The sequence below is a fragment of the Natator depressus genome, chromosome 10 (genome assembly GCF_965152275.1).
Source record: "Natator depressus isolate rNatDep1 chromosome 10, rNatDep2.hap1, whole genome shotgun sequence".
Taxonomy (NCBI): domain Eukaryota; kingdom Metazoa; phylum Chordata; order Testudines; family Cheloniidae; genus Natator; species Natator depressus.
The window spans coordinates 19,969,765-19,987,798 of NC_134243.1; the positions used below are offsets into that span (position 1 = coordinate 19,969,765).

Consider the following 18,034-nt stretch of genomic DNA (forward strand, 5'->3'; position numbering starts at 1 on the left):
TGTTCGCAATTGATAGCCTGCTGGCCAGCTGCTGCACAGGGAACTTAGGGGAGCGGGGAGCTGATGGGGGGGCTGCCGGTCCACCCTGGTTCCAAGCCCCCACCAGCTAGCTCCAACGGGCTGCTCTTTCTGCAAGCAGTGAACAAAGCAGGTGGCTGCCAAACAACATTATAAGGGAGCATTGCGCAACTTTAAAGGAGCATGTTCTCTAATTGATCAGCAACGTAACAATGAAACAGCGTTAATCAGGACAACTTTAAGTTACTGTACTTCCCTACTCCAGTCTAAGCTTACGAGTCTTTTTACTATACAAGCCCTAGAGGAAGGGGGAAGCAAGACTACCAATGTGTCAGGACCCTCTTTCCCTACCCAAAACAGATTCCTTATTCATGCCTTGCCTTGTGTGAATTCATGTGTGCCTCTTCTTTTTTCCCCTCACATTCAGAGTGGGAGCAAGGGTTGCATTACGTGTTAAGAAAATGCATCTCTCTAATTGCATAAAATATGCATACTCTAATAATTATTTGAGCTGTTTTGAATTCCCAACCTGTTTGTGACCCCAATAACAAGGGCAGCCCTAGGTTCTGTTAGGGATCCTATGCAATGGAACACATGTAGGGGGATTTGGTTCAGGAACCTTGCCACCTGTTACTTTGTCTTTCCACCTCTATGTACTCCATAACCTCCCTTGACCACTGCCCACCTGCAGTTGTTTCCCTAACCATTTTGAGGCTTTGAGCCACCTGGAAATCTAGTTGGACTAGAAAGTCAAGAGGCAGAGCTAAAAGACAACTTTCCAAGCTGGGAAACATGATAGTTGAGAAACAAGGCAGCAGGAAGGAGAAATTATGCTGCATGTTTCCATCACACTTCCCTGTAACACGTAATCCCACTGATTGATGACAGCATGTAGTATTAGTGTGGGTTGAACAGGAGCTGACTTTCCTTTTGAATTTTTCATAACCCGTTTATGCTCAGGGTCAAGAGTGGCATGAAATTCCACTTAGAAACCTTGGCAAATGCAATTTTTTCAAAATAAAAACAATAGAAAGTACCTCTGGCATGAACTGGCAGAAATTTTGTGGCTTTGCAACTGACTTTATGAATGAAGGATTTGGAAAAGAGACCTTGCTATTATAAATAACAGTGAATCTTAGTTGTATTAACAGGATGCTGCCAACTTAAAAATTACACTGTTTTATCTACTATTATTACAAATAAGACCAAACGATGACGACAGATAGTCCTCTATGTTTTACTTAATGCATTTACTTAAGCAGCCCATGTATAAGCAGCCCTTGTTAATGTAAAATTTTCACAGAGCAAAAGGGAGGGAGAAACTTTTTTTTTTTTTTTTTTTTAAGTGATTGTAAAATCACAAAAAATTGGCAGGTGGACTGAATGGCAGCTTAAGTATCTGAAACTACTTTTAACTTTTTTTTTTTTTTTAACCGAGTAGGTTACTGACTAATAGCCTCCCTTTATATACTACAATTTCAGTATTTTTCTCCAACTGCTACTAGTAGAACTCCTACTAAAATGTACTTTTAAACAAACAGGTGCAGGATTTTGTTTTTAAACTCACTATTTTGGAAGTAAACATAGTCCTGCTTTATGGGAGAGGAGTAACCACTGATTAAATGACACATTTTGTGGTTTGCTTAGAAATTGTGAAGTAGGTTTTCATTTTGTTAATATAAGCGTGCAGCTTTTTTGTTTGTTTTATAGGTGGTGCTGTGAGCTTGCTCACAGCTAAAATTTTACTATGCTTCAGGGAATGATGAATAGATAACTTTTAAGAAGTAAAGAGAGAGAAACCTTACTAGGGACAATTTAACAGACAAATGGTTCATTGAAACTATGGGAACAGTCTAATGCAAGTTGGCCATAATGAGAAATTAATGCTCAATAAATTCCTCTAATTTTGCCTTGTCCCTTCAGCTAGGTGAACAGTTGGCACAGTTAGTGCCTGCCAGTGGAGTTGATGTGGTAGAACTAGAAGATGAAGGCACGTGTGTACGTTTTAGCCCATTAATGACTTCTGCAGGTAAATGAGTCACTTAATTTAGCCACTTATATAGATATTTCATTCTAAGGTGAAAAAAATTGGAATTTACTATTTAAAATTGTAAATATCCTCATGTGTAAAAACATCTGTATGTTTAAATCTGTTCTCCTTGGGTTTGCTTTTTTTCTTATTTTGATATTGAGAGGATGTTTTAACACTACAAAAACAATTTCAATATTCTATTGTGCCTTGGTAGCCGTTACGTTAGAAGTAGCTGACTTTCCAGTAGCTTTGTCATCTTGTATAGCATTATGTCGCACCACATCTGTAAAGCCTTTTACTTTATACTGTCTACATTTACTGGTGAGAACAAGGTATGAAGCTGAATAGTGTTCCTGTCTAAAACTGTCAGAATACAGAAACATTGGAGATGAAATATCCTTGCCTTTCCCTCTCTCACCTACCTACAGAATGAAGAAAGAATTTGGCCTGCTTATTCAGATGATTAGACACAGGAACTGAGCCCATATTTAGAATATAATAGACTAATTGGAAGAAGAAAATAGTATCCATTAAAGCTTGGTTATTTTCCTTAGTACTGAAAAGAAAACTTTTTCCCTCTCTCTCCTAGAAGAGGGTGTAGGCTCTGATGTTACAGAGAGATGGAGGTAGCTACTGGGAAGAACTTTTATAGAAATTAAACGACAGAACAAGGGACTCCAGTTTAATGAGTAACCTTGGTGATACTGAACTTTGTAATTAAAACTGAAGCTAGCTGATCTTTTTTGTAACCTTTTGGCTGTAGAGGGAGGGATTTCCTGTTGCTAACTACCATTTTTACTTTATAATATCAGAAAATCAATTTCTTGGAATTACAATTAGCTTATTTTTTTCTCCTTAATATTTGGCTCCAGCCATCTGATGTGTTGAGTGTTTTCAGTGAATGGCAAGCTGAAGAAAAACAGCCTTCCACACACAGATTAAGATAATTCAGTAATGTTCAAAAATCATATTTAGGATTGGCTTGTAAAGTGGGTTATCTATAAATATAGGTAACCATGGCACCCGTCTTACCGTATCTAAAATATGAAAACTCTGTCAATTCAGTAATTCACATGCTAATTCATTAGCTCTTCAGTTTTAGGAACTGAGGTACAAGATGTAGATCAGTTGGTGGACTGCTTAAAAATGAAGATACCAATACTGACATGCACACTGCAGCAAAGAGAGGAATTTGAGCAAGAAGTGAAAAGAACAGTAGGCTTGTCATATATTGAAGACCTCAGCTGGCCAGGACTGGGTGTTGTAAGGTAAGTGCTAGGTAGCTCCAGATATGACATTGTTTGAGCTTTACTTCAGGAGATACTTGGATAGACTGTACCTTCAGCAGAGAGAATAAGTGCCCTCTTCACTAGTGATCCTTTGGACCAGCAAAATCCAGTTTATGGCACAGCTGCAATTTTCTTAACTGACTTGTGAATAAACTACATTTTCTTAGGAGGATGTCTGAATTTTGTGAAATTACTTAGGAGTTTGGAACTTCCTGGAAGCTAAAGACCTGGTTTGCAGAAATAATTGAGTTAACAACTAGAATTTAAGCAGCCTTGTGGATTATTTGTAGTAAATGTTAATGTACCTGTGTACCTTATGTATTTAGCCTACTACTGCAATCAGTTTATCTTTAAACAGTAGTAGAACTTGTTTGTCTCTTTTGGCAAATACAGTGCTGCTCATATATTGGACATCATTATCATTAAGGTTCTTATGTGGTCAGAAATAGCTGAGCCATTATCAATACAATACTTCCAGAAAGCTATTTAAGAAATTTTGCTGTATCCAAAAAGGCTTTTCCTTCAACTGCAAACATTACAAAATTTTCTCCAGCTTGGTTGGTTGCTATCACTATTCAAACTTCATCCACTACACAAGTTTAAAGGTACGTGTAGGTAAATTGTTGAAAGATGTTAGAAGTGCAGATTTGTTCTGTTTTGTTTGTATTGTAAAATAAAATGGCTTGCTGTCCTCTGGCTTGATTTTAAAGGTATGAGTATAACAGTGATGGGAAGAAGGATGACAAACAAGAGAAAGAAGCAGAGAAAATTAACACTGGACTTTTGAAAAAATTAAATGAACTGGAATCGGATCTCTCTTTTTCTTTGGGTAATTATCATTGTTGGTAGTATCAGTTCTGTAAATAATCAGGTTAATGTTCTCAATTCTTTTTTGCCAAAACTGTGTTATAAATCTCACTACAAGTCATACATTCATGTATTATTCAAAAGTTCTGTCCGCTTCTACATTAAACAGTAGATGCGTTTCTACATATATTGTCTCTCTGATCTTGCTTCCTTCCCCACTGCTCGTTTCAGATGAGAGGCTACTAGACAGCAGTAGTGCTGCTTGTCAGCAACAGCTTCAGCAGAGTGAGCTACATCCTTTGTTGCCACCAAACCTCAAGCATGAGAAGTGTTTTCATCCTAGAAAACGCAAATATTATGTTGCTTATGTTGACAAAGTTCTGACTTGTATTTTGTTTTTGAAGGGGCGGAGGAGAAATGTTTTCATTGTGGCTTAATTGGGAAAATTCAAAAATTTGCTGTTAGTTTAGGAACAGCAAAGAACATTTCTTAATGCAGTGCTGACTGGAGGGCCCCCCAAACCTAAGTCTAATTCTGATTGTTACAGAGGTGGCATATGCTAGACAAGAAAAGGCATCCAGTCATAAACACGTTGGACTTAAAGATCATTAATACCAGTACTGCATTCTCCGCTATAAGTTGGTTGTGCAAGTGAATTACTGAGCACTGGGTATGTTATAATATGTGCCAAATCGGAGGGGTGTCTGCCTCAATATTGTACCTAATGAAGCAGGATCTTATTCTCAAACTGGGCAGCTTACTGCATTCTGTGACTAGGTTCAATGTTTTAGGTGCCTCTGGCCAGCGCTGGCTCTAGGTTTTTTGCCACCCCAAGCAAAAAAAATTTTGGCTGCCCCCCACCCCAGCCCTGGGCTCCCCCCTGCTTCCCCAGCCCTGGGCTCTTTTCCCCCCTACTCCGCCTGCTCCTCCCTCGCCTCCAGCTGGTCCGGCGCTGGCAGGGTCGGGGTAAGCAGCGGGGCTCCTGGGGCGCGCCTCAGCCCAGGATCCCTCCAGCCAGGGCTCCCACGTCCAGGACCAGCCGGGAATTGGGAGGCCAAAGCCGGGGGGACTGTCCCGGCGGGGGCTGAGGAGCCAGGGCAGGGCAGCCCCAGAGGGAGCTGCCGGTGGGGAGCAGAGCCCCAGAGAGTGGGATGCAGGCCCCACACAGCAGCACCTCAGGCACCGGTCCCCTCGATGGACCCGCTGCTGCTGCTGCTCCTGGCCACCCTGCCGCAGCCCCTGGGCGGCTTGGGCCGCTTCGCCCAGCCCCAGCTGCGGTGCTGGAGGGCGGCTGCCCTGCGGCACTTGCAGGTGGCTCCATGCTCCCAACGGGGCAGACCCCAGCCCGAGTGTCCCGCGCTCCACGTGTTGGAGCCTGCTGGATGGTTGGCCGCGGCTGGCGGCGCAAACCACAACGGCCCCAGGGCACCCCCTGCGCTGCTGCTGCTGGACCCCAGTCCCGGGGCCAGCTTTGGCCACCCGCTGAGGCTCTTCCACCTGGACTTTGGTGTCAGCTTCGGGGCCGGGACAGTGTCTACCTGGGTGAGCGCCTGCAGGGCCGGCACCCAAGCAAAAAAAATTAAAAATGGCCCGAATGCTGCCCCTGCAAATGTGCCGCTCCAAGCACCTGCTTGCTTTGCTGGTGCCTAGAGCCGGCCCTGCCTCTGGCTATAATATATAACTGAAATACTCAGTTACACATTGCATGAGTAAATGAATGTATTACAATATGTTTTCATTGTCCTGGAACTGGTAGGAATGTGTTGCATTTTGATACATTAGTGGTTTCCAGTCTTATTGTAACTAATTAATAAAGCCAGACTCCTTTTTAATCTTTAAAAAGCAAATGGTCTAGATGTCATGTGTGAATGTGCTTAACGAAACAGTTGTCTAGAACCCCACTAGAGTGATATAAAATCAGTGAACCATGAGATCCTGCATAAACTTATACAATGGCCTCTGTGCACACATGGAATTTCCAGGTGAACCTTGCATGGTCCTCTCAGTGCTACTTCTGCTTTAAAAAGACTAGCCACAGAGCATACCCACAGCTGCTGTATTTCAGCTTTCTCTCAAAGGTGAAATGGGAACTTTAAAAACATAGCAAGTGAACATTGTTAGGTGGTTTTGCCATGGGTTAGTAATGATAATAATAGCACTAAGGGCCAAATCTCAAGAGGTGCTAATCAACAGGTGTCTACTCTATTGATTTTAGTGGGAGTTGAAGATGATCCATACCTTGCAGGAGGTGCTCACCACTTCATAGGATCATGCCCTTAGAGATTTTAATTTCCTAAGAACTATGTAAACGTTATTCAGTAACTGTCCCTATGAGGTGGGTATTTTAATTTCCCTCATGCTGATGAAGAGACTGAGGTTAAGTGACCACTCCAAGACACGAACTCAGGAATTTCTGTCTTTCAGATCTTTGACAGTTTTAAAACCCGCAATCCTGCAGACCTTAGGCAAAACATTTTTTATTTTTTTTATCATGCTAATGATGCCTTTGGCTTTATGGAAGCCACTTAACCTGCATACATTTGATTTTTTTTTTCCCATCTGTAAAATGAGAATTATAATGCCTACTACACAAGTGTTGTAAGGATCAATGGTTATAGACTGCTTTGAAGATGAAAATCAGTAAGTGTTGCTGTTACCTCTACTTAAGGCAATGCTAATATAGCATTACTTTTCTATTAGAGAGTTCTAATATTCCATATTCATCTTTAAGAATAAGTTTAAGTGTGTCAGAGTTATGGATCCATTCTGTTGAAAGATGTCCCAGAATAATGTGGCTCTTTAGAAGGTACAATAATATGCTATTTAAGTGTGTATATATACAGTATTAGGCAGTTGTAAAAATGCCTCATTAATCCATCTATGTTCAACAGTAGGGGGAAGAAAGGGCCTAGTGGCATCCCTCAGAACACCACAGCTTTTGGAATAGAAAACTCAGCTGCTTAAATGCTCTGTTTTTCATAATCGGTGGTTTCATGCAGCTTTTAATGTTGCTTCTTATTATAAGCACACACTAATATAAAATATCTACTGTATTACTTCCTATCTAAACTTAGTTATGTTTTTCCTCTTTGAAAAAGTGCAATGCCAAGTACATAAGTTTGATTTCAGTGAATTGGGCATATGCAAAGATTACAGTTAAGCACTAAAACAAAAATATGGTTGGATTCCCTGGCACATAAGTGTGAGTAGGGTGCCTGTTGTAAGGTTATCTTCCTCTATGAAGCTAAATATTTTTCTCTTTTTACTAACTAACTATTACATTTTGTAATTTTAAACCTTGTTAAAGAGGCACTTAGATTTTGCTGCAAAAGTGTAAAAATATGGAATCTCCATTCTGTTCACAGGCCCAGAATTTGGAGGGGAGAAGAACTGTGTGTATATCGGCATGGTAGCTGAAGATCTGGATGTGTCTGAGCTGGTAGAAACTATTGCAGCAACAGGCAGAGAAATTGAAGAAAATTCTAGAGTATGTATTGAAATCTTACGTATTTTCAAAATTACAGACTGTTTTAGCGTTAGTTTTCTCCAAACTGGTTTCAGGGCAACTTCGTATTCTTTGATGTGAAAGAAAATTGCACGTATTTAGCTATATAGTGATTTGCATCTACATGGTGAGAGAACTTCACAGTATTATGACTCTCTCATGATACCTTGGTTTAGGTTTACATTTTTGTGTTTATAACGCTTTTGCTAGAATTAGACGCCTTTCTGGTATGGAAATAGGCAAACTGAGCGACTGTACAGTTTCTATAATGGTTTAAGCCATCAGACTTTTTTTTCCGTTTTTGACTGATCTGGGGCAGATCCTTAACTGGTGTAAATTGTTCCACTGAATTCAGTGGAACAATGCCAACACACTATCTTGAAAATCTGCCACTTAACGTTTTCCATTCATTTTATTTGTTAAATCAACAGCTTGAAAACTGGATTTACAATGCCTTTATTCCTAGTAAAAACGTTGGTGCTTATACAGGATTACATGAGGAGCTTTGGTTACTATCCCTAATATCTGGCCTATTGAAGTTGTCCTAACAAAACCTTCAGTAAAAAGGAAAGTGGTAGTTATTTGAACAACACTGCACCCACAGAATAACTCCTTGTTCAAGTGTACTCTGCATATTCCCATTCCTGGGGATGCGCTGATTACGTAGCTGTGCCTGTTGAGTGCTATTGCACCTCTCCTGTTCCTTCCCTCACTGTTTCTGAACATTGTGGGTGAGACTATAAAAGAAGGTATTTGCTCTCTAGCCACCTCAGTTCCTTCCAACTGCTGCCGCGGCTGGATCAGGAACTGCATTTGGACTCTTAGCCTGAATCCCGTGCTTGGATAGTGCTCATTATGCTTTAGCTTAATGATTTAGCTTAGTTTTCTTGTGTTGGCATTTTAAGGGTTAGGCTTTTTTTTTTTAAAGGAAACATTAAATTTTCTAAGTAATTACTAGTTCATCTCTGGTTCCACTATTAGAATCCAATGGTGGTTTTGAAGATCTAGAGACTAGCTATTAAGAGGTGCACCTTTTTCCCTGCATTTGATGCTCATATGAGATGCCCGTCACTTAGGGACATTGTCCCTCAGGGTGTTCAGTCTGAGGTGCTTTCACCCCAAGAGTATGGGAAGAACAGCAGAACAGACTGCAAATGGTCCTGCTGGCAGGAGGCTTTGACAGACAAGCCCTCTAGATATTGTACACATCTGTGATCTGTGAGCAAGCAAACAGACCCTGATACTACTTGAGAGAAGAGGCAGCAGAGACCTCTTGTCATAAATATAAAAGGAAGGGTAACAACCTTTATGTATGCAGTAACATAAAATCCCTCCTGGCCAGAGGTACAGAATCACTCTACCTGTAAGGGGTTAAGGAGCTCAAATAACCTAGTTGGCACCTGACCAGAAGGACCAATGGGGAAAGAAGATACTTTCAGATCTGGGAGGGAGGTTTTGTTTGTGCTCTCTCTGTTTGTTCCCTCTCTGAAAAGAGAGAGACACCAAGCAGGTAAAACATCTCCTGAAAACATACCTGAAATAACACACATAAAATTACAAAAATTGTAAGTAAAGGTAAGGAAATGCATTAGATTATCTTTTGTTTTAGCTTGTGAATTTCCCCTATGCTAAGAGGGAGTTTTATTCCTGTTTTTTGTAACTTTGAAGCTGAGCCTAGAGGGGAATCCTCTGTGTTTAAATCTTTTTATTACCCTGTAAAGTTACCTTCCATCCTGATTTTGCAGGTGTGATTCTTTTACTTTTTTCTTGAACTAAAGTTCTTCCTTTAAGAACCTGTTTGATTTTCAGTGCCCTATGGACAAAGGGTCTTGTCGGTACTCACATTATTCTCAAGCCTCCCCAGGAAAGGGGGTGAAAGGGCTTGGGGGATATTTTGAGGAACAAGGGACTCCAAGTGACCCTTTTCCTGAATTTTTGTCTAAATCACTTGGTGGTGGCAGCAATATCGTCCAAGGACAAGGAAAGGATTTGTGCCTTGGGGAAGTTTTTTTAATCTAAGTTGGTAAAAAGAAGCTTAGGGGGTCTTTCATGACATCTGTACCCCAGAGTTCAGAGTGGGGAGGGAACCCTGACACCTCTGCATAAGATGCCATCTTCAGTTCAGATCTCAAGAAACCTATGGTACCTAAAAAGGATCCTGATCCATTGGATCTGAAACTGAAAAGCAGAAATAACTTGTTGGTGATGGCCTCTGTGAGCAGAGCCAATCTGCAGGAGTGACACCTCCCTTGGAACCAGGAACTTTGGTGGGGGAAAAACTCAGGGTGCAAAGAAGGCCTCTGTCAGCAGAGCCTCGGGAGTCAGACCGTTCTAGACACATCCACTGTCACAGATCTGGTTGAGCTCCCCAGTTGGACACAGCATACTGCTGTAAGGGGATCCAAACGCTGACTCCCATGTGCCCTTAGCTTGCTGGTGCTGAGCAGATGTTAGGTACTGTCCCAGTCTAACAAAGCAAACAGCTGTCATTACTGATACACTGGGTTCAATTCTCCATCCTGAACTTCCTCAGTAACTGATCATGACAGTGGTAGCTAAGATCTACCATGTGGATCTCAACTTAGGTCAAATCTGGAAGGAAGCAAGGAGGACTCTGAAAAGAAAAGGAAGACTTCTTCAGATTCCCACGCTGCTGCGTCTTTGACCTATATTAGACCTGAAAAAACTCAACTCCTTTATCAGGAAGTTCTGATTCTATATCTTTAAACTGGCATCCATAATACCTTCCCTCTCTTTGCAAGGTTGGTTTGCTGTTCTCAGTTTTAAGGCTGTTTCAATCAGATCGTTGCACCGCCAATATCTTTGCTTCCTAGTAGAGGAGAATTATTTTCAAATCAGAATCTTTCTCTTCAGCTGTTCCACTGCCCCCAGAGTTTTTACAGGTGCCTCAGGGAGGTGGTAGCATATTTATGGAGACAAGAGATCCACATATACCTGTACTTGGATGACTGGTAAATCAACGTGTTGCCAGAACAAAATCTATCCAAACTCATATCCTTCACTGATGCTCCCTATTTGAGCTGGGGCTCTCAGAAAGTTCAGGAACAGTGAGAGGAGGAGATAGGTGGAGGTGCAATAGCGCTCCAGCAGGCACCGCAATCGAAAGGTTCAACCAGCACAGCTGCACCACTGGCATATTCATGAGTGTGAATATACAGAAGACACTCAAAGAACTCTGGCTAGAGGTGAGTAGCCTACATCTAAGCAAGAGAAATACATGCCATTGCAATTAAATGTGTGACATTCTGACTTCAAGATCATGTAAAAAAACCCTATTCTCAATCTATAGTTGTCTGTTTATAGTATTAAATAAGTGGCATTAGTCAACTGCTGACCTAATTTAGAAAAATGCACAAATGTCCCCATCTAAATTTAATCTTCATGTAAGGGACCAAGAAGCCAGTTTAAGTGCCGTAATGCATGCTCTTCTGTTTTTAATTAGCTGCTGGAAAACATGACTGAAGTCATTAGAAGGGGGATACAGGAAGCACAGGTTCAGCTTCAGAAAGCAAATGAAGAAAAACTTCTTGAAGAGGTAAGAATTCCAAAATAATCTGTTATCTGTATCACATAACTTTGTAACACTTAGATGGCTCACTCACTGGAATCATCTTTTAATGGCATGTTTTACAGGGCCTGCTACGACAGATTCCTGTAGTTGGCTCTGTGCTGAACTGGTTTTCTCCATTTCAAGCATCACCAAAGGGAAGAACATTTGACTTAACAGCAGGTAGGAATAAATACATCTGCAGCAATAGTACATTAGCAATAATTCTGTAAAATGTGGAAACCTTTACAATGTTACACAGATTTCTTGTTAACTGATTTATAAGATGTCCAAATTATGTGATTAAAAAGGCACTCTTAAGATCGAAAGGAACATTGTCTACCCACCCCTTCTCCAACACTGAATAAGAAAATATCTAATGCCACCATCTGTCCAGTTCCCTTTAAATCTCAGTACTTACAATTCTCAAGTCAAATTAAAGCGATTTGCTGGAGTTGGCTGTTGTTCCCTCCATTATATTACACGAAGGGGCTCTTCAAATCATCTGTGTAAGTTGGAAAATTGGATTTCTGCTTGGACTTCTTGTACAAAAAAACAGCAGGATGGGGAGAGCTTAATAGTGTCATAAGAGCATTCCTCCAAGTGTGTAATATATACAAGCACGATATATCTAAATGTGTATCTGTATGTATGAGTCGAAAGAACAGTAAACATGGCAAGCGACCAGCTTGGCTTAATGGTGAAATCCTAGCGGATCTTAAACATAAAAAAGAAGCTTACAAGAAGTGGAAGGTTGGACATATGACCAGGGAAGAGTATAAAAATATTGCTCGGGCATGTAGGAAAGATATCAGGAGGGCCAAATCGCACCTGCAGCTAGCAAGAGATGTCAAGAGTAACAAGAAGGGTTTCTTCAGGTATGTTGGCAACAAGAAGAAAGCCAAGGAAAGTGTGGGCCCCTTACTGAATGAGGGAGGCAACCTAGTGACAGAGGATGTGGAAAAAGCTAATGTACTCAATGCTTTTTTTGCCTCTGTTTTCACTAACAAGGTCAGCTCCCAGACTGCTGCGCTGGGCATCACAGAATGGGGAAGAGATGGCCAGCCCTCTGTGGACATAGAGGTGGTTAGGGACTATTTAGAAAAGCTGGACGTGCACAAGTCCATGGGGCCGGACGAGTTACATCCGAGAGTGCTGAAGGAATTGGCGGCTGTGATTGCAGAGCCCTTGGCCATTATCTTTGAAAACTCGTGGCGAACGGGGGAAGTCCCGGATGACTGGAAAAAGGCTAATGTAGTGCCAATCTTTAAAAAAGGGAAGAAGGAGGATCCTGGGAACTACAGGCCAGTCAGCCTCACCTCAGTCCCTGGAAAAATCATGGAGCAGGTCCTCAAAGAATCAATCCTGAAGCACTTACATGAGAGGAAAGTGATCAGGAACAGTCAGCATGGATTCACCAAGGGAAGGTCATGCCTGACTAATCTAATCGCCTTTTATGATGAGATTACTGGTTCTGTGGATGAAGGGAAAGCAGTGGATGTATTGTTTCTTGACTTTAGCAAAGCTTTTGACACGGTCTCCCACAGTATTCTTGTCAGCAAGTTAAGGAAGTATGGGCTAGATGAATGCACTATAAGGTGGGTAGAAAGCTGGCTAGATTGTCGGGCTCAACGGGTAGTGATAAATGGCTCCATGTCTAGTTGGCAGCCGGTGTCAAGTGGAGTGCCCCAGGGGTCGGTCCTGGGGCCGGTTTTGTTCAATATCTTCATAAATGATCTGGAGGATGGTGTGGATTGCACTCTCAGCAAATTTGCAGATGATACTAAACTGGGAGGAGTGGTAGATACGCTGGAGGGGAGGGATAGGATACAGAAGGACCTAGACAAATTGGAGGATTGGGCCAAAAGAAATCTGATGAGGTTCAATAAGGATAAGTGCAGGGTCCTGCACTTAGGATGGAAGAATCCAATGCACCGCTACAGACTAGGGACCGAATGGCTAGGCAGCAGTTCTGCGGAAAAGGACCTAGGGGTGACAGTGGACGAGAAGCTGGATATGAGTCAACAGTGTGCCCTTGTTGCCAAGAAGGCCAATGGCATTTTGGGATGTATAAGTAGGGGCATAGCGAGCAGATCGAGGGATGTGATCGTTCCCCTCTATTCGACACTGGTGAGGCCTCATCTGGAGTACTGTGTCCAGTTTTGGGCCCCACACTACAAGAAGGATGTGGATAAATTGGAGAGAGTCCAGCGAAGGGCAACAAAAATGATTAGGGGTCTAGAGCACATGACTTATGAGGAGAGGCTGAGGGAGCTGGGATTGTTTAGTCTGCAGAAGAGAAGAATGAGGGGGGATTTGATAGCTGCTTTCAACTACCTGAAAGGGGGTTCCAAAGAGGATGGCTCTAGACTGTTCTCAATGGTAGCAGATGACAGAACGAGGAGTAATGGTCTCAAGTTGCAATGGGGGAGGTTTAGATTGGATATTAGGAAAAACTTTTTCACTAAGAGGGTGGTGAAACACTGGAATGCGTTACCTAGGGAGGTGGTAGAATCTCCTTCCTTAGAGGTTTTTAAGGTCAGGCTTGACAAAGCCCTGGCTGGGATGATTTAACTGGGAATTGGTCCTGCTTCGAGCAGGGGGTTGGACTAGATGACCTTCTGGGGTCCCTTCCAACCCTGATATTCTATGATTCTATGTGTGTGTACATATATATTACGGTGGCACCCAATTGACCTCTAACTAAACTAATTTTTATATTTGAGTTCTTGGTTCAGGTGTCCTCTGGCCTGTCATATTCCCAGCCTTCACTAGTCTGCACAGTAAGACATTAGTAGTCTGGGACCGGCAGGTTAGAACCAAATTGGGACTAGCTCTTGACTATGATGGGTATGGTGTGAACATGGCTATATGGAGGGAATCCATGGCAGTGTAAAAGAGTGAATGGGAAAATTATTCTAGTTGGATTCCACTTGTACCTCATGCAAGTCATTCTGGAGTAAGTACTAGCCTAGTTTTCCCTGAGACTGTAAGTTCTGAGACTGGGGGAGGCTGATAAGGTGGTAGCAGAGGCCTGCGGGCAGCCTTATATTTATATATATGTGTCAGGCCAGCCTTATATTTATTTTTAAGCTAGGAGGGTGGGAGAAGCATGTTCACTGTGTTGCTTCACTTCTCCCACAGTGGTTGAAGCACAGAATGGAAGATTCCTTTGGCAGAAAAAGGCAAGATTTGCCTGAGAAGGATTTATCCTATTTCTGATCAAATGTTCCTTTAAAGTGCTGTGCTCACAGGGACTTAAAATGAAGTTTGAAGCTCAGGACGTATCAAGTTTCCAGTGGTGGAGGGGAAGGAGAATGTTCACTATGTTAGAAGTTATGAAGTGGGTGTCAGTCATTTGATTATTTTGAGAATCTGTATGTAATAGTTCATGTCCCTTTCTGTACTTGAAGCATAGTATATTCTGTTCGTGATTAGAATGGCACAGATTCATGGGGAGATGGCAAGTACAGCTTCAGAATTGGGGCTTAGAATCTGAAAGGGAGTCAGGCACCTAAATACCTTGGATGATCTGGGCTTTAATACTTGCTTGGGGACATGCAGGAGAGTGAGTTAAATATAGAGCACCAGAAAAGTTTAAAAAATGTGTACTTAGTTAACGTGTTACCTGGTTCTAATATTATTTAGTGGTGTCAATAAAACTTTGTCTCTTTTTTTCCCCCCATTGGCAGGCTCTCTAGAGTCCACAGAACCCACATATGTATCAAAAGCACAGGGGACTGGGACCACTCCACCCCCCACTCCAACTCCCAATCGCATTAAACAAAGGCTTCCTGGTAAGTTTCCTCCAATTAATTTTAATAAATGTGCAGTTTGATGCTAAAGAACACTCTGCTTTGTTGAAAAAGCTAATTAGTACATAATGGAGTTTTATTGCCTAATCAATGTATGAGATTTGCTTTATCGTCTCCACACTCCTGATCATGTCAAACTAGAGCACTAATCTTGTTTGTAGTTGTACCTGTCCTCCTGTTGATTTTAAATGACCAGTGCAGCAGTCAAAAAGACCCAGAATGGAGCACCATTCAAATCATCTTTTCCCATCCCCATTGTGCTCTGAAGGAATAATTCCTGGGACTGCAGGGGAGGTAGCTATCCTTCTAAACACCAGTAACTACCTCTGACCACAGGGCTTTTTCCTCTGGAAAATATTGTAGAATTGTAAGTTCTCTAGTTCGCACTGAGGCTTACTGAAGTTTGAAAATCATCAAGAAGACAAACCAACAACCCCAAAAAAACAAGGAGAATGTATTTCATTTATTTTGGCCACTGCAGTTTTTTTGCTGTATTACACAAATGTGGTATTTAGTGGAAGTAATGATATCTTAGCATGAAATTACACAACAACATAAATCTGCTCAGGAGAGGCAAGATGAGCTTTTTTTCCTTTCACTGTGTAAATGAGCTGATTACCCAAGTGTAGGCTGGCAAAGCTATACTGATGGTCTTGTCCTCTTTCCCCGGGTTAGATTTAGGTTTGAATTTAGTTTGGACTGTCAGCTTCTCTAGTTGGTCATTAATCCTCTGGAAAGCCCTTTGGGGCACAGTGATCTGTTTTAGTAACTTTCCCATCCAAAACAGTCTTCTCAAGTAATGTGTCCCTTGACTTGCTCTTTTTACTGACTGTCAGTTTTTTCCAGCCAAGCCTTAACGGGGTTACTGTTTACGCAAGGGAAAACAACTACTGGTGCAGATTACATCAGTTACACATCTGTGCTTTATGTCTAAATGAACTTAAATGCAGCTATGGCTTTAAAAATAGAGACCAGCTTTTAAAAATGTGGCTTATAGTTTCTATAGATTCATCTGTGCATTTACTGCCTTCTAATGCTATATTCATTTTTCCACAGGTCAAAAGCTTTTTAAAAGATCTTTAAGAAGCTCTGATGGATTTAGTGAGACCAGTTCAGTTAGTCACACTGATGACTTGGAAAAGATTGAGCAACGGTCCCATTCTGTGTCTGCTATACAAGAGCAAGGGACTGTGGAGACAGAGAAAGCAGAGCAGCAGAATGAGATAGCACAGGTAACAAATGACAAAACTGAAGACCTGCAAAGTGACAAATCACAAAAATCAGGAAATGACTCCACTAAAGTAGAGGAACAAGAAAGTCTAAGATAAAATCCAGATTTTGTGAATTAAGACTTTGTATAATAACCACATTCCCTGTAAGGCAGGGAAGTTTATGATGTATTCAATATGTGAACAGTGCCACACGTTAGTACAGTAACTACTACTGTAATTCACAATTAACAGGGATTTTGCACAAAAGCAAGTTAAAAACAAAGCTTTTTCCCCTACAGGCCAGTTAACTTGTTTTATTGTACACTTATTACAATTGTTTTAATCCTATATACCGTATCATCTCCAAAGTGATACCTGATTGATTTATTTTAATGGCTTATACACATTTGCCTGAAGGAATATTTTTTGGCAAAAGTGACAGTTATTGTATGAATCCAGGTGGCATTATAGTGAGTTGATCATACATTTGAGTTAAGGTTAAACATGCACCTGGTGATATTTGTAAAGTGGTCCTAACTTAAAAATATTCAATAAACCTACCAGTTGCTCACCTTTATATTTTAAATCAGTTTAATCTTAAAAAAAAAAAACAACCCCACAATTTAGGTAGTCACTCTGTCTGTAGTGCACTTCATCTCATTGCTTTTTTAATCCCTAATGTTCATTAGAAATTCATTGCCCCTTACAGAAAGGTTATCAAGCAGTTGCGGTGCAATGAGTGACAGGGATGTATATTATGAATATGTAAATACTACTTTGCCATCAACTTTTTTTTTTCCCTGTTGTAGGAATTGGTCCACTCAGTTAAGCTCCTTAACCTTACCGGGCTTGTGTTAATCCTTATAGAAAGTAATAGTGCCTCTGCATGACAGTTGCTTCTTGCCTCTATCACTGGCAAGAAGCACTAATACAGATCTAGCTTCATTTACTGCTGCACACCCTCTACAACCAGATCCTATGAACACAGTTACTGGAATCTTTGGTGTTAAAGTTAGTAAAGCTTGAAAAAGTCACGTTGGTGATGGTTTCTACACTATTCTGATTTGAGTGACATAACTCATTTTTAGTAGATATTGTACATACTTGAAATTATAGGTTACATACACTACAGCACAGCTCCTTTATAATCTGTTAACTTGTGATATTAGACAGAAGTTTAATGTTCAGAAGTATTTTCTCCACTATTACCTGCAGAAGGAAAACAGACACCCTAAAAAAAAAAAAATGGATCCAGCCCTACAAAATTGACTTGTTAACACGATCACCAATATTCCCTTAACATAAATAGGATATGCGTAAATTACTACCCTGTGTAGGTCATCATGATGGTTCCAGTGGTAACAGGATTGGATAGCATTGTGATATTTTGTTAAGGATTTTTCGCTGATTTATATGTACTGTCAACTTTTCAGTTTTTGATTAGCTGGGGAGTTGTAGTTAAGTCAAAATTTTTGTTTATAATTTCAGATACTTCTTAGACAAAACAGTGCAATTTTTCTTAAATACAAAAACAATTAAGTCAACTAGTCTTCCTTATTAGTTTATTTGGAAATGAAGTACATTAACATGGGTATATTTGTGGGAGGGGGCAAAATTAATTTAATATTTTTATATTTGGAATTGCTGAACTAGTGGTTTTGTTGGACTAGAGCTACATACTTTAGATATTACCCAAATGTTTCAATAAAGATTCTTCAAATTACAACATCTGAGAATTCAATTACCACTGAAGAAAGCTGCACTAACATCTGTGCAGTAGTTTATGAAA

General features: G+C 40.9%; 1 protein-coding gene across 2 annotated transcripts in view; it reads left to right on the forward strand.

The window, feature by feature from the left end:
- PDXDC1 (pyridoxal dependent decarboxylase domain containing 1) overlaps window positions 1-17,927 on the forward strand; it is a 50,792-nt gene extending 32,865 nt beyond the window's left edge. The window contains exons 15-22 of one of the 2 annotated variants that reach the window (XM_074965412.1): window positions 1,942-2,047; window positions 3,147-3,318; window positions 4,050-4,168; window positions 7,512-7,633; window positions 11,115-11,207; window positions 11,306-11,402; window positions 14,912-15,016; window positions 16,091-17,927. In XM_074965412.1, coding sequence (XP_074821513.1) covers window positions 1,942-2,047; window positions 3,147-3,318; window positions 4,050-4,168; window positions 7,512-7,633; window positions 11,115-11,207; window positions 11,306-11,402; window positions 14,912-15,016; window positions 16,091-16,362 — 1,086 coding nt within the window. In that variant the 3' untranslated portion in view covers window positions 16,363-17,927. The remainder of the gene's footprint in view (window positions 1-1,941; window positions 2,048-3,146; window positions 3,319-4,049; window positions 4,169-7,511; window positions 7,634-11,114; window positions 11,208-11,305; window positions 11,403-14,911; window positions 15,017-16,090) is intronic. The other variant, XM_074965411.1, reaches the window with a different exon arrangement.
- The last annotated feature ends 107 nt before the right edge of the window (window positions 17,928-18,034 follow it).